The following is a 16688-nucleotide window of genomic DNA, read 5'->3' on the forward strand; positions in this document are numbered from 1 at the left end:
CTCACACGCCGCGAAGGCACTTACATCCGCCAAGCTCAGACTCTCTCCCTCCCTTGTGACCTCGTTCTTCACTATATTATGACCCGAGATGACACGCCCCGCTGTCAGGTGTGTGGTGCCTGTCCCGACGTTAAACACACTACTGGACTTGTCCTCGCGCCAGGCGATCACCTCACTTTCTTCATTCACACCTTTTACCATCCCACATTCCATACTCATGGGAAAACTGGGCCGCTCCTCCGCCTGATCTTCGCCCCATCCTTTGGCCTCGCCTCGCCCGGCACATTGCCCACGTGCGCGGCCCTGACACCTGCGGAATTCCCACCTGAACGTCTTCCAGGCCCACCAGAACCACATTTTCGGCAGCCCGTACATGGGTCGCTTTAAATAACGTTTGATCTCTCTCTCTCTGTCCTATCAATCATTGCTGCATTTCTTATACTTAAATTGTACCTACATTCCCACTGAGGGGGATTGGCCAAGGCTTGATGTTTGTATAATAATTAAGAAAGTATTCTTTAGAAATAGATATTAATGATAGAACACGGCACTCCTTGGGGGCGGGGACAGATAAATGATTATACGAATCCGCTAGCATATAAGTCTTCCGGTAGCCATGATGAATTCGCGAAGGAGAAAGTAAATTTCTTTGCTTGCTTTGTCAAGGCACGGCCGCTCGATGGAACCTTGTTTCCATCGACCGGGCGTGGCCAAGGTAGCTAGCACTGAATGAAAGAACTGAAGTTTTTAGTTCAGCTCTAAGGCGTTCGAAAGGGACAGAAAGGAAACGTTCGCTTTGCTCTTTGAAACTGCGACATTCAAACAAATAGTGTTCTAATGAAAACTCCCTGCTGTCCCTTCTCTTACTTGTCCTTTTTCTTGTCCATGTGCGCATGTGCTAAGAAATTTTCAAGAGGGAATTTTTATATTTATTCAAAAACATATCTTTCAAATGGCGACCCGTTTAAATAGTCAACAAATCACTGCGATGCGTAAGGTGAGCCATTTTCTCAGTTACACAGTTCTATGCGGGGAGACTAGTAAAATTGACAGTTGTTTTGCCATAGCGTGCGGGCGCTCCGGGGACAAGAAAATTGGGGCGCGCAATTCGTCAGGTTCAACTTGGCTTTCAAAGCTCTCACAACACAGAGACGAAGAAAGAGAGACGACACGGCGCCAGCTCGTGCCTATTCGTTTAAGGAAAAAACACAAATATGTACCGACTACCCTCACGTAATGCATTCACTTCGCTCAAGTTTAAAAATCATGAAAGCAATTTTCAAAGGAAATATACGCAATCAAAGGCACACGTGGCAGGAAAAGAAGTGTGTTTGAAGAAGTAAACGGACAAGGTATCAACACTTCATTTTTGGAAAATTTGTATCTTTTTTCTATTTCTTGTATATCTGGTTTTTGAAAGTTTCATGTGACCAATTATTTCCATTTTTACTATTATAACGAATAAAATCGTTACTTCCCCCAATTATGCATTCTTTTGGCAATGCAAGGTGTTACACGGTTGGCTCATTATCTCTTTTTTATTGGATCTTGCAACGTTATTTTCCGGGTTTTTCTTTTGTTTGGTCTTCATTTTTTTGGAGGACAGGTAGAAGATGCGTATTTTTCATTTCATCCATACATTTTTGAAAAATTCTTGCTTTCTTATTTCTTATTTACTCGGAACTTGAAATTTATGTGAGAGCAATTATTCCGATTTATGTTAATAGAAGGAATAAATGTGCTACTTCCCCAATTATTGAGATTTGTGCAAATGCAGGGCGTTACACGGTCTTGGCACTGGCGGTACTGGGCAACAAATTGCCAAGCTTCAATAGTATACTACAATATCATACCTATAAAATAAACTTGTAGCGTTTATTGCGAGTTCAAAAACAAAACAAGGTGGTCGGTGTTCGAACTTTTCCTCGGCTTGTGCGTGAAGGACACAAATAATTTTTATGGACATCTTTCGTAATGTTTATTCGCCTGTGTGGGACATGGTTTCCAAGTGATGCTTGGTTTGAATAATTGTCGAGGCACCCTACTCGCCCTTTTGGCCGCACCAGAAGCCCTCATGTCGGCTTCCACTGCAACGCACTGTGCACCAGTGACGATCTGTTTTACATCGAGTCTGGAACACTGGTGTAGTAAGTTCACTCCTCGTGCCCTGCTCTAATATAAGCGCACGACCGTTAGGCCCGCTTCAATATAGTGCCCATGATTCAGGCTTCCACGCATGCTTGACTGCCTCTTTGTGAAACTCGCTGCAGGCTTTACCAAACACGCACAACGCACGGTATATAATAAGGACTTTAAGTATATGCAATATGATAATCTGTATCTCGTACATTTGAACAAACTCGCTATAGGACCTTGTTTAGGATGCCCGCTTTAACAACAAGTCCTTTTTGTGGGCAACGCGTCTTGCGCATGGAGAAAGCGAATGTAGTCGATAGGGTGAGTTATTGGTGCCGTGTGCTGCGCTGAAATAGAGGCAGAGCGGCCGACGCTACTCCCAGATGCTGCACGTCTCTTCTCGCACCATGGTGTCGCCAGGGCCGCATCCGAAGGTTTGCGCGAACTTGGGGAAGTTGATAAGAGGAACGTTTACTCTGCGAAAAAAAGTATAATTATGGATCACACCTTGCGACAATTTTCTTCATGTAGCATTCTTTAAGAAGCACGTTGCACAGACAGACCAATAAATGCGCCTGATGTGTGTCATTTGCGGTGACATTGTCTCTTATGTGCAGTGGCTGTGTTTGTTGTCCTTATCACATTCATCCGAACAAGATTTATTTCTTGCCTACGCGACACCGGTATTTGCTCTCGAGCGTACATGAGCCGCTACGTTTTGTTTTTTTCCTGAATGACCTATTAAATACCAGTACCCAGCATGATGACGACAGTGAAAACGAGCACGTAAAGTGGTATCTGATGCCGCCATCGAAAGCGAGGCCCATGGGTGTCGGCAGACTTACTGAATGGAATACTGCCCAACTTTTTTGAGGCTGCACTGTTCAAGTCTTGCATTGTTTTACTTCGAAACACATCAAACTAAGGACACTGCTGTCTTTTCAAACTCTGAAGCAGAGATAAGCACCAAGCACCAATGACAGCTTTCCCTGTTGTGAGAAGTGTAAAAGATTCTCAGCGGGATTACAGAGGTGTCTCGACCAGATTCAAGATTAATGGGAACTTGTCAACTGCAGTTCAGGCAGAACTAATGCAAAAAGTTTGGCCCTGCCATTGCCTAAATACCGGCCTATTAACAAAAAAGTGCCGCGGTATGTCAATTATTCGCATGCCATAGCCGAAACATTCCTCGAAAGTACATTTTAGAATGTAGAATCTCTACTGTGTTATGGAGGATGGTTTCCCGCGTTTCTTAGTTATGCCTTTTCATCGCCGGCAAAGTAAGAGGCACCCGCGCTCGTTGTTGGCTAGGCCAACAACGCATTAACTCATGCGCACTCATGCCTCACTAATGCTCCCACGAAATCATGTGGACACATGACCCAGGAAAGTTTTCATTCGAAAATTGAATGGCTGAGCAACTCTGGGTACTACCGTCTCCTGCTTGTTTCAGTGGCTGAACGCCTGATTAGCAAAGTAAAAAGACGCAGCACGAACCGCCACGACGACTTGCAGACACAACTCAAATCCCGTACTTCTATCCCGTACTTCTCTCCCACAATCTTAATATTGTCAACGTGTTGACGTCAGCGTTATATCCCGTACTTCTCTCCCACAATCTTAAGATTGGTCAGCGTGTTGATTGATATTAGAGTTTAACGCGCCGACGCAACGCAGGCGATGAGGCGCGCCGTAGTGGAGGGCTCCTGATTAATTTTGACCACCTGGGGATCTTTAACGTGCGCCGAAATCTCGTACACACGGGCGTTTTTGCTTTTCGCCTCCATCAGAAAAGCGGCCGTCGCGGCCGGGAATCGAACCCACGACCTTGATTGGTCAGCGTGTTGACGTCAACGTTATATTTTTGGCACCAAACAAGTTATCTCAGCTAAGCAAAAGAAGCAATTTTGTTCGCAGAAAAAAAGTCGAGTGCACAACAAAGCAAAAGTAAAAGTTCGCTGAATGTGAACACAGTGTTGTGTACCAGGACCCTATGGCCTGTGGTAAGTAATAGACAGGCCAGACCGGCCGATGCCTAAGTAAACGCTTAAAAGAGCATGACTGTAATGTCCGTCGGCTATCACGAGGCCACGTGGGGCAGCACTACATGCTGTGTGCTGGTCGTATTCCCGAGTTTGAAAAAAACAAAACAAAGGTAAACTTTAAGAGCAAAAACCAAACCACGCGGGAACTGGTTGAAGCTGCAAGGATTGCAAGATCTGGTGATAACTGTGGCAGCGTGCCTATGATAGCTACCACGCCAAAGGAATTCGCATTCTTCGAGGCCAGGGAAAAGCGGGCGTGGCGATAGGTCCAGTGATGGCAGAATGGTTTGACAGACTAGGCAATTTTCTTCCTTGTTGTTCTCGTTGTTCTGTCCATTACATGTGCTATTTATTATCCGCAACTTGTTATAAAGCCATCAGTTGACAGTCAGTGCTTGTGATGTGGGTTTCTGTCCGTGCTTCGGCAAAATGTGCGCTGTTCCCTCCTTGGTATCTCACCACCAACTAGCCCAATATGGTACCTTTTTGGATTAATTAACGCATTGATTAACGCAATCAAATACCCGCTAAGCGATGAAATCCGCAGTTTTCTTTTTTCAGAACGCAATGACCAGATTCTTTCCGCTGCTAGGTTGTTTATCTACTGGTTTGTTTGTTCTTGCGAATGTACCAGCAATATTTTCGTCTTTGCATATCAATACGGAGCTCGAGCTCGGAGCTCAATTACGGAGCTTGAGCAAGGCCCGGCAAAGGCAAAGGTGAACAGTCAGTTCGCCTTAGAAGGTGCTTGGAACAGTTGAAAACCTTTCACGGCTGAAATAATTTTGCAATCAATCTTTCCGCGAGTGTCGTCTTTTTTCTTATTACGTGCCTTACTGTTTTGAGCACAGGGTTAATGTTCGGAGCCCGTGTTCGTCCTCTCCCTGGTTCAGCTAAATTTTTCTTTGTCCCATACTTGGCTGGTATGCTCATGCCAATTAACCTATTTCGGTCATATTACATGCGCCCCTCACCTGTAATTGGAAGGACTGAACGGCCCGTGGGTGAGCTGTATTTTGAGAGCCCTGGTTCGCTTCAGGTCGCAGAACATCTGCAAATGAAGGGCGATTCTGGAGCTAGAAAAAAGTGCCTTAGCAAGAGTAGAGGAAAACAAGGAAACATTTTTAGGGTGACAGGGTGACAGATGACAGATTCAGGAAGGACAGCTGTCATCGGTTCGTGAAGGTTATTTCATTTAAGACAAAATTTCATCATACATTCACAAGAGATCTACCGCACTTCTCTATGCTAAACGTTCAGTTATGCTGAATCCACGTTAAAAGAATCCAAATGCTCTGAGGAAGCTGCATCTAAATATATATATTCGTACACGGCAGTAGAACTAATGTAGCCCCCCGTCCGGACGATAAATGCTCGTCGTGAACGGCGCAGCTATTGTGAAGTGCGTTCTTATCTTTGAACTGAGTGTGTCATTATTAATAAAAACAGCCCTAAAAAACAACCAGAACGGAACGAAAGACATATACTGCGCAATGTCTGCCTTTCCTTCTTTTCATGTCGCATTTAGCGAGTGCATCATGCACCCGCTAGCCCGTCTCAGCTCACTTGATCAGTTCGTATGTCGCTTTTTAACAATTATCGCGGTATTCAGCGCGACACGCCGTCGCTTTTTGTGCCTGTCTTCTCGTTTCAATGCTGTCTTTACATCAAAGGCTCCAAGACGCGGAAGTGTTCAAATCTCCAAGGGACATTACGCTCGGGGATAACAAGATATGCGTATGCACTCACGTCGTTAATCCGTGCACAGGAACTTAGTCAGATGACGCCACACGGTGAATGACGCCATGAACAAACATTATTTGTAAAAATCCAAACTGATTCCCTCTCGGGTGGGCTGAGATGTTGATCGTAGGGTTTAACGCACCGACGCAACGCAGGCGATGAGGCTCCCCGTAGGGTAGGATTCCAGATTAATTTTGACCACTTGGGGATTTTTAATGTGCGCCGAAATCTCGCGCACACGGGCGTTCTTGCTTTTCGCCTCCATCAGAAAAGCGGTCGCCGCGGCTGGGAATCGAACCCGCGACCTCGTGCTCAGCAGCGCAACGCCTTAGCCACTGAGCCACCAGGGCGGGTGGGGTGAGATGTGCTGCAAATTACACACGCACGCACGCAAACAAATCAGATATCCGATGAGGCGCCCTACCATACGAATCTGTTGTATGGATTGAACAACGCTAAGAGTTATTGCACTCATCTCTGTAGCGGTATCTCTGTAGCGTTATCAGTTATCTCTAAGAGTTATTTAGTTATTGCAGTTTCTCTGTAGCGACTGAACTCACATTTCCTCTGAGCCTGGTGTGTATTGCCTAATAAGCGATAATAAATTTGTTATGAAAGAACAGCGCTGTGTCTGTGCGCTCTACTTTCGTCCTGTAGTTTTCGCGCCGTTTATTGCTCAGATATGTAGCAGCTGGTCCGGCTAAATTCCGTATTGCAGTAAGGCCCTCATATCAGTTCACAGCCGGTCAGAAACGCCCGTGTGTTCGAGATTGCGGCTGACGTCGAAGATCCCCAGGTGGTCGAAATTAATCCGGAGCCCTCCACTACGGGCGAACCTCATCGCCTCTGTAGCGTCGGCGCGTTAAACCCTACAATCAATCAATCAATTCACAGCCGGTGAACGCTGGAAATGTCCTTTCAGGAAAATGTTTGAGTAACACGAACGCAGGCGACGGCAGTTGCTGTAATGTACCAAACCAGGTGCGCAACAAACAGACCGCACGGGGAGCGTCGCGTTCTTTTGTGCGGTTTTAAAAACGACTATTAACCGAGTGCCCTACGCTTCAATAGTATTTTTGCGGAGTGATGTGTTCTGTCCACTTGATTGTGCCGCCTGATACATTTACTTCCCACCTTACCTAGCACTAGCTTCTGCCCTGGAAAGTAGTAGTGGCGCCCCATATCCCCTCTGCGACTTTAACGACTCTGACTCTGTCACTCCGCTCTAACGACGGCAAAACCAAAGAGGTGCCATACGCTCAGCTACATTTGGGATTCGAGTGTTTGATCCTAACGATGATTCAAACATTCTGAAAACATATTTTGAATGGGGCACGAAATCCAAAAAGATTTGGAACCTCCCTGAGTACGCTTTTGCCGTAACGAGCTTGGTTGCCCAAAGAATATGGAACGCCGCTGGGGCACCATAAATTGGTAGTAGCTACGTCGCAAGATAATTTTGAAAAGGCGACGAGTCACATTTGTAAGAGTAGGTTTGTGCGAAGGAAAGTTTTACATCCACCTGAATGCAGCCTTGGGTATTTGCCCTAAATTGGTCGATTAAGAGCTGTCCTTCACTTCGAGTTGTTCATTAATTTGCGCTCGCGCTGCAAGCGACAAGCCTCCTGGTTGGCTCAGTTGGTAGAGCGATTGCTCCGGTTAAGGGGTGGTCCCGGGTTCGAATAGTGGACCAGGACGAATTTTCTTTCAGCTGCGAAGTTTCTGAGAAAGCTTTCCTTTGTAGCTGTTTGCCTGCATTCAGTTGACTGGATGTCAGACGTCCCTTCGCAGAAACTTACTCCATCAGACGTCCCTTCGCAGAAACTTACTCCATCTTGGGCATTTTCCCTAACCCTGGTCGATTAGGAGTAGGTTTAAACGCCCCTTTACCCAAGTCTGTCCGAAAGGTGAAATTGAAGATAAGCGAACGATGCAGCCTTTGCATGTAAAAATTACTTGCTTCATTCTCGCCTCCGCTACTGGACACCATCCCGTCCCTCCACCATGCCCTATATGCCGACGACCTTACGATATGGACCAACTCAGGTTCCATGGGCGAACAACAAGAATCGCTTCAACGAGCAATCGATATCACTACCATATATCTCTCTAAATGTGGTCTGACCTGCTCCCCGGAAAAATCCGCACTACTAACCCTTCAGCAGAGAACTCGGGGACGACACACGGCGCCGACGCCCGACCCGGCTCTTACTATAGAGACTCGCCCGGTTCCTGTGGTAACCCATCTCAGGGTACTCGGACTCACAATCCCACGAGATGGCTCCGACTCGCACACCATCCTCGCACTTCAACGCACAGTTACTGAATTGGCACAACTAGTTAAGCGCATCACCCGCCAACGTACTGGTCTCAAAGAAGCTGAAACTGCCCGTCTGGGTCAAGCTTTCCGCATCTGTCGCCTTACATACGGAGCTCCTTACCTGTCCCTCAAACCAGAAGAGCACAAGAAACTTGACATTTTAATTAGGCAAGCATACAAAACTGCACTCGGCCTCCCCACTAACACCTCTACTGAGTTGTTTTTATGCTTGGGAATACAATTACTTGGACAGAGCTGTGCAAAGCTCAACGAACTTCGCAATTCCAACGCCTTAAGCTTACACCCACTGGCTGTAGTACCTTAGCTCGCCCGGGCTATCCGACCCCGACTCAGCCTCACCACCTGGCACGTCTTCCCCCCCTACTACGCGCTCGCATTAAAGTCGCCCCGCTACCATGGAACATGCACCCAGGCATCCACGATGGTCGTCGCACCGCGCGAACCAACTACATCCGCACCCACTACCAGCATCTGCCGGACACGCTTTACGTCGATGCATCCCCATACCACAACCGATCGACTTACGCCGTCGCGACTGTAGATAGTCAAAAACGTACCGTCGCCACTGCCTCCACGCGAGCCTCAACACAAACTGAAGTGGAAGAGATAGTCATTGCGCTGTCCCTTACCTCCACTCGTCGCGACTACGTGACAGTAATCACGGACTCGCAGGAAGCCTGCCGACACCTTCAAAAAGGTCTACTCCCTCGCACTGCCCTACGCATCATCGAACGCACCACTTACCTCCCCGAGGAGTGCCACATTTTATGGACCCCTGGCCATTGTGGGTTGGCCGGCAATGAAGCGGCGCACGATTCGGCCCTAGAAGTGGTACACCGGGCCATTGCCCCCGACCCCCCTCCTACCACCCTGGATGCCCACCCCCTACTCACCTACAATGACATACTCACACACTACAAGCTCTCTCGTCGCACCTTCCCTCCACCTCACCCGTCTCTAACAAAAGCCGATGAAATCACTCTCCGTCAACTTCAAACCCGGACCTTCCCTCACAATACACTTTGGCATTTGATTTTCCCCACCTCTCACTCACCACAGTGCAAGTTTTGCCCCCAAAGGGGCACACTGTATCACATCGTATGGGAATGCTCCCACACACCCGACCTCCCTTCCAATCCCCACCCCTCCCCTTCACAGTGGGCGGCGCAGCTGTCCAGCTCTGAACCCGGCTCCCAGCTTAACCTGGTGAGACGGGCCCGGACTGCCAGCCAGAGCCATGGACCCCTGGACTAAGGAGTCTCCCCACTGGTCTGCCTCCGCACATGGAGTCGGATTGGGCCTCAATAAAAGTTTATTCCTCCTCCTCCTTCATTCTCATAGTTGTGTTTCTAATTCATGGCAAGACAGCTGAAAAGTTCTCCGAAATTACACAAGTTTAAAGCGGGAGCCGTTTTTGAGAACGCTTTTTTTTGCGCAGCGGCCCAGCTTTCAGATGTAAATAGGAAGACCACAGTGATCGGGCTTCTCACCAATACTGTGGCATCTTTGATTACTAAAAGATGTAATCTAAATAACCGCTTTGGACTGTGCGTAATCCTGAAATGCAAACGCCCCTACGTCTAACCACAACGAGGGTTGAAACGCTCAGCTTTATCGTGAGGGATTTGTTCGCTGTCGTTGGGGGGTCTCCTTCTCAAGTCCAGTAGCTAAGCATAATGCGGAGAACTCCCGTGGCCTTTTTGTTAAACCCAAGAGCGTTTATATGCCTTTGTATGTGTATGTATTTGATATTTCGTGAGCAACACTATGTATTATCATAAAAACAGTTTTATGCGATTTCATTCACGATAAGTATAATGCTTTTTTTCTTTGCTCTTGGTTATGTGGATTTAATCATAGCGGGTGTCGCACTGCCGACACGGCTGCCACTGTGTGCCTCTGTCAATCTGTATCCACAGCTTTCAGCTCCAGCCCCGTCTCCCCAAGGAAATGAAAGAATTGAATTGAATTGATTTGACTTTGATCATTTATAGGCGGGACCTTGCGCCGTTTTGTCGTTCAATCCGTGGATCTCGTCGGTGCATCAGTGATACCAAGAAAGCTTCGCTGCAAATCCTTTGACTGCATCGGAATGGCGCAATCGGATAGACGCCAGGGACCCAGGTTTGATTCCTACCACGGGAAGAATTTTTTTTTTGTTGAGGCGCTTGATGTGCTTCACTTATCATCATCGTTTTGTGAAATACATTGTGTCAATTTGCCTTTTGTGCAGTCCGTTTTGGGACTCTTTACTGCTAAACTTCGATAGAGAGCGAAAGAATCACTTTATTTAAGGCTGCATCAGGGGAAGGAGGTGGCAGGGGACCAGAGTGCCTCCGCGACCTGTTGGGCCCTGGAGACGAGGGTGGTCTGGGTCTCCAGGGTCGAGCTCCGCAGGGCATGCTCCCAGTGGGTGGGTGTGGGGAAAGGGGGAAAAGGGGAGCGCGGGCAGTCACATAGAGAGCGTAGTTTAGGGCCCCTTTGCGCCGCAAAAGGGGCAGAGAGAGGAGGGGAAGAGGGAAGGGTGTGAGCGGCAGAGAGAGGCTCTGCAGGGGAAGAAGTGCGTTTGGAGGAGGCGCCAGGTTCTGGCGTCCTCCTGTGTGAGGCTGGGATTATCCCCCAGGATTATCCGACATTATCCCCCCCCCCCCTCTCCTGGGGCGGGGGGGGGGGGATAATGTCGGCGGAGGAGGCGGTAGTGCTGTGTGATCTCGCGGTACGAGATAAGAATGTCCCAGGAGCTGGAATGGCCGTGGTTGGTCTCCAATCCAGCGAAGGGCCTGCTCGGGGCCATAGCTCGAGCTTCTCGGTTGGCCGCCTCGTTGACACCTATTCCCGTATGGGCGGGGACCCACAACAGGACCACGAGGTGGGGAGGTGGGAGGTGGTTTTCGGGGTAGAATTTGGAGGGCAATTTCGGATATCCTGCCAGCTTGGAACTTTCTGATTGCGGATTGCGAATCTGACAGAATGGTGTCTTGGGCTGGGGCGAGGGATACGGCCGCCTGAAATCGTGAGGACAGTGAGGCAGTCCTGAGGTGTGCTATCCTCGGAGAGCGCTACTATGGAGAATGCAGCTCGGGAGGAGTAGCGCATTTATGGTGAACGTTGGGCGTTATTGATGGTTGCTCTAGTAAAGACCCCCTTGGCCCCTTCCACTCCAACTTGGTGTGGACGTTGTGGAAGCTCCAATTCAATTTGAGGTCGCTATTACCCACAGAGAACCGGATTTTGCGCTGCTTAGCGCACCGTACAGATGTCTGGTGATATTTTACCGTAGATATGCGCACCATAGAAGTGTAGGAATGCATCGTTATGTGTTTCGTGTTTCCCACGCGAAAATATTATGCACCGAAACTGATGCTGTACACATGAATATTAGCGCGAAAACGTGGTGATCATTTTTCGGGGCGAGTGGCTTAAATAGATGCCAAATGACTTGGTGCAATTCTGATGCATCAACCAGGAGGGTCCAGAGTGGTCGCAGTCAACAAGCAGTGCAATCGCACTCTTGAAACTTGCGTACGCATCGTGCAATTCGTATGGCAGCTCGGCTGAAATGTTCCTACTTACCGTAGCGAACGCGATGAAGAACATGCGGTCCGACGACACCTCGGGGAACTGCTTGAGAACCCAGTCGGAGGCCCCCAAGGAGCGACTCTTGCGCATGATCTTGCGATACACCTGCTGGGAGAAACATGGGGCATCCGCATTCGCCCGGCCAGACCGGCAGTGCGAACAAGCTTACCCGGTAGGCGATGGGAAGAGCCGCATTGTCGAGAATGTTCTCGGTTATCGAAGCGTAAGGATTCATCTGCAAGGCAACGTAATGGTGATTTCAGTGTAAAAAAAAACCTCTGGTTGATTCCTCTGTCATAGGAATCAGTAAAACATGAAATTGAAATGTGCAGCGGAATCTGCAGTTGAGGGCAGCGGGTCGGCGGCTGTCTTGCGGGTGTGCTTCGCGAGCGACGTTCTCCTGCCGGGTCGCTTCGACAGAGGTGTACTGGAGTAATTTCCGTGACGGATATGACATCAGTGAAATCTTGGGATATCGCGGCATATAACACTTTCGTGGTAATATATAAAACCGGAACAACCCGTAGTATAGCGCACTCATTAGTACTAAAAGTTGCTTCTCCACAAGAAGGCCCTGTGTGCAGGGGGGAATCCTTTACAGGCCGCTTGCTTCGTTGTACAGGCGTCATTTCCGTGACGGGAATGACTTTAGCGAAATCTTCGTGTATACAGGAATAAAAGACTTTGGCGTTAAACATTCAATCTCGCGGTTGTAAATATTCAAACCGGCCTGTTTAAAGTACACCAGCCATAGGAACTGTTTAGAATGTGTCTGATGTCATGGTGCTGGCCCTGTCACAACGCCTAACCATTTGTAAAATCATGCAACGAAATAAGATCAGAAAGGAAGTGCACTTAGTGTCGCCTGTTCTGCGTGCTTCTCTGGTGCCAAGCGATAATCGTACAGTAGATAATGTATTTATTTCTAGGCGGCGTAGGAGGAAGAACACGCACAGCTACCTCCAAAATACCGGGCTAACGAACTACACATTACTTCGATTCTTGCATTCAACACAAAAAATACTGAAAGCGGTAGTGCCTTATTTCCAGGGCGTTTTTATTTTGCTATTTTCGTCTTATTGCAACTCCAATTGGGTGATTCCGCGGCTATGTGGTCAAACACGCAAGTTGACTGAGCTTGGAAAACATCGAGCTAAATAAAAATTCGTGTTCATTGCACCCAAAAGAAGTTTGGATGGATGCATGATTTTGCATTTTTGATATGTAGCGTTGTGATAACTCCTTTATTTTGTGAAAAAATGAGTCCGTTTAGTTTTTTTGTGATAAACAAATTCATTTACGAAAATGAAATCAAGCGACTTAAACGATTAAAATTAATTTAGATGTCAAGTGAAAACCTGTCATCTTCAATCAAACGGATGTGTTTGGTGTAGCTGCCATGTTCATGTAATTTGTACTGTCCTACTGACGCCGACCAGAATAAAAGTCCAAATTCTGGTTCTTTATTCTTCAGCAACATCAACGGTTATTTTCAAGAGGGCAGTGAAATATTATTCAGAGAGGCAATACGCGCTGCACAGTTAGGGATATTAGCGGACTACGAACACGCAGTTTACTTCAGATGTGCACGAGATTACTATCTAGAGCAGATTTACGGGGAAATGTTCCTGCGACACAAAGCCAGTAGTCAGCGTTTCTTTCGTATTTAGGCTCACAGAATACCAAACAGCTACCATCAAGAAAAATCTCTCCAAGAGATCCTGGTAATTCTCGCAGTGCAATAATACGAACGACTTACGATATGCTGGCTGCAATGTTTATAAACCTAACATTTAGGGGGGTGACGTTACAGTAGGCAATAGCATAGCTGTGAATAACTGTGTATAACTGTGTATAAATAGTATAATTGTGATCAGAAAATGTGAACGCGGGTTTTCTGATTGTGTGCTAGCTCTTTTGGCTCCTGCCTAGGTGCATTTCCTGATCGTCTGTTGCATCGTTCTGCTACTTCCTACCGTGAATGCCAAACCTGCGTTTCGCTCTGAATGCCAGAGGTAGCGCCGTCATTCCAAGATCAACTTGCGCTGGCTCGCACGTCCAAATCGGCCGCCATTTTCCCATAGGCGGAAAATCGCTTTTATTTATTTTCAAAATAAATACGTAAGTACCGTCGTTGTTCCCGGTGTCAAACTATATATATATATATATATATATATATATATATATATATATATATATATATATATATATATATATATATATATATATATATATATATATATATCTATATGTATATAATATGGTTTGGGGGGCTCGTTAGCAAATACAGAAAGAAATGCTGGCAGTCTACAACACCAAAGAAGGCATAGGGCAACAGTTAGACGATTTATTACCGTTAGTGCGGTACGTTATTTTTATTTTATTATTAATTACGTGAGAAAGAAAGAAAGAAAAACACGCGCCCAGAGTGGGGACCGAACCCACGCCTTTCGATTAGATCTCGGATGCCTTACCAATTCGCCTATCTGGGCGACTGTGTTCTCCTTCGCTTTCTGGGGTATTTATATTTACTGCAACTGTATCTGACGCTAGAGGGTGGTAGCCAGCGCCACCCTCAGCGCTCTTTGCGCAGCTCCTCGTAAGACAGGCAATTACTGATGATGTCGCTAACCGTTTGCGGGTTTTTAGCCAGCAACATCTGAAAAGCGTCGTCGTCAATGCCTTTCAGTATGTGCTTGACTTTGTCGTGTTCAGTCATATTGCTGTTTATCCGTTTGCAGAGGTCGACAACATCTTCAATATAACTTGTGAAAGTTTCACCCGCACGCTGTACACGTTCGCGCAAGCGCTGTTCTGCGTGAAGCTTTCGGACTGCTGGGCGGCCAAAAGTAAACAAAAAATCAGCCTTGAAATCAGCCCACGTCTTGAAGCGATGCGCGTTGTTCCCGTACCAAAGTTCAGCGACGGCGTACAGAGAGAAGCTCACTTTGCTTAGTTTCATAGCTTCGTTCCATTGATTATGCGTACTCACTCGCTCGAATGATGCCAGCCAATCTTCCGCGTCATTTTCATCGGCGCCGTTGAAGCCCGGTGGATCTCGCTCACGTATGCCACCGGAGCACATCACAGTCGAGTAAAGCACGGTGTTGGGCTAGTTGGTGTTCCATAATAACAATAAAACTGCGCAAAAGGACGGGACGGAAGAAGAGGACAACAAACGAGGCGCAGTTTGTTGCGCCTCGTTTGTTGTCCTCTTCTTCCGTCCCGTCCTTTTGCGCAGTTTTATTGTTATCACATCACAGTCGGCGGCGAGGGCGTAGCGCTCTGGCTGCCTCCGGTGTTCATGGCTGCGGGGAGCTTGCGGCTCCGGAGTTCCAGGACTGGATCGATACCCCGAACCTCTACCACTTGTAAAGGAGATAGCCGACGCCTGGGTAGTCGCTTAGAGAGGGGTTTATTCACGGTCGAGGCGTGCACACGGAAGAGCCGAGAGCAGGGTTCCGCGAGAGTCCGAGAGCAGGCGGATAGCGCTGCGTTAGTTCTACTTGCTCTGAGGCGTCCGCTCATACTCTTCGTTACAATATATATATATATATATATATATATATATATATATATATATATATATATATATATATATATATATATATATATATATATATATATATTTATATATAAATTGTAAGGGATATAGTTGACCCTCCGGTAGTAGACCCAACGTTGTTTATTGGCAGGAGCAGAAGCAAGGCGAGCGCAGGTACAAGCGTACAGACAATGGCCGAACACACGCGCCAAGCACCTTCTGCCGTACTTCTTCTTCCACTGCTACCAGCGTGGGCGCATACCGTCGTGCATAGATTGGCCACGATCGCATGGCACTCTTTCTTGATGTGGCGCATACCCGGAAAAGCTGATGTCGTTCGAAGAGCTGCTCGTGCTAGAATATATATATATATATATATATATATATATATATATATATATATATATATATATATATATTGTTACGGGACTAAGGTGGGGACAATGCCTGACAGCTCCTTGAACTAACGACGATGACGACGACGACTACGAAGTGCCTCGCGCGAACCTTGCGCGAGCTCTGTCATGGCCGCACTGTACATAATGTGAATAGATCGCTTCACTCCATCGCATCATTCGTCTCATCTGTGTCCTGCCGCCACGTAACATTTTGGTGGAGTGTGCGGTGTCATCCCCATCCTGGCCTCCACATCGGATCGTCTCGGCCCGGGCGGAATCGTCGAGGAAACGTCGGCCGTGTCGGGCAGCCCCAGCCCACTGCGACGAGCATTCGACCACGTCCCCCGCCCGTGACTGCAGCCCGTGACCAGCCGATGAAGACGAGCCGCTACATGCCGAGACCATAATAACAGAAGCCGCGTCCCCAGCCCTCTCGTCCGACGTGGTTCGAGTTCCTCCGACGGTCCGCTTCTGTCTTCAAGACATCGCTTTTGCGGGGCCAGGCATCATCACGCGCATCATCGTCATCGGTGGCGGCAGGCACATCTTCACTGTACCTTGTCATCGCATCGCTCATCCTCATCGCTATCCTCGCGTTGCCTCGGCCACGACCGGGTCGGTCGTCCTCGAACCGGGGGGTGATGTTACGGGACTAAGGTGGACAATGCCTGACAGCTCCTTGAACTAACGACGATGACGACGACGACGACGACGAAGTGCCTCGCGCGAACCTTGCGCGAGCTCTGTCATGGCCGCACTGTACATAATGTGAATAGATCGCTTCACTCCATCGCATTGTTCGTCTCATCTGTGTCCTGCCGCCACGTAACAATATATATATATATATACTAAGGGGATGTATTGCTCAATGCAAGGTAGCTGACGAAAGGCCTTTAATGACC

The 16688-nt window shown here is 47.7% G+C and overlaps 1 protein-coding gene across 1 annotated transcript in view; it reads right to left on the minus strand.

Annotated features, from left to right (window-relative positions):
- Positions 1 to 1829: 1829 nt before the first annotated feature.
- Positions 1830 to 16688, minus strand: part of LOC144143471 (neprilysin-21-like) — a 165566-nt gene continuing 150707 nt past the window's right edge. The window contains exons 13-16 of the mRNA XM_077675217.1: positions 12014 to 12079; positions 11839 to 11949; positions 5156 to 5232; positions 1830 to 2612 (exon numbers count right to left, since the gene is read on the minus strand). Coding sequence (XP_077531343.1) covers positions 2510 to 2612; positions 5156 to 5232; positions 11839 to 11949; positions 12014 to 12079 — 357 coding nt within the window. The 3' untranslated portion in view covers positions 1830 to 2509. The remainder of the gene's footprint in view (positions 2613 to 5155; positions 5233 to 11838; positions 11950 to 12013; positions 12080 to 16688) is intronic.

Source organism: Haemaphysalis longicornis, unplaced genomic scaffold (genome assembly GCF_048455015.1).
Source record: "Haemaphysalis longicornis isolate Haplotype H1 unplaced genomic scaffold, Haemaphysalis longicornis Haplotype H1 scaffold_6, whole genome shotgun sequence".
Classification (NCBI taxonomy): Eukaryota; Metazoa; Arthropoda; class Arachnida; order Ixodida; family Ixodidae; genus Haemaphysalis; species Haemaphysalis longicornis.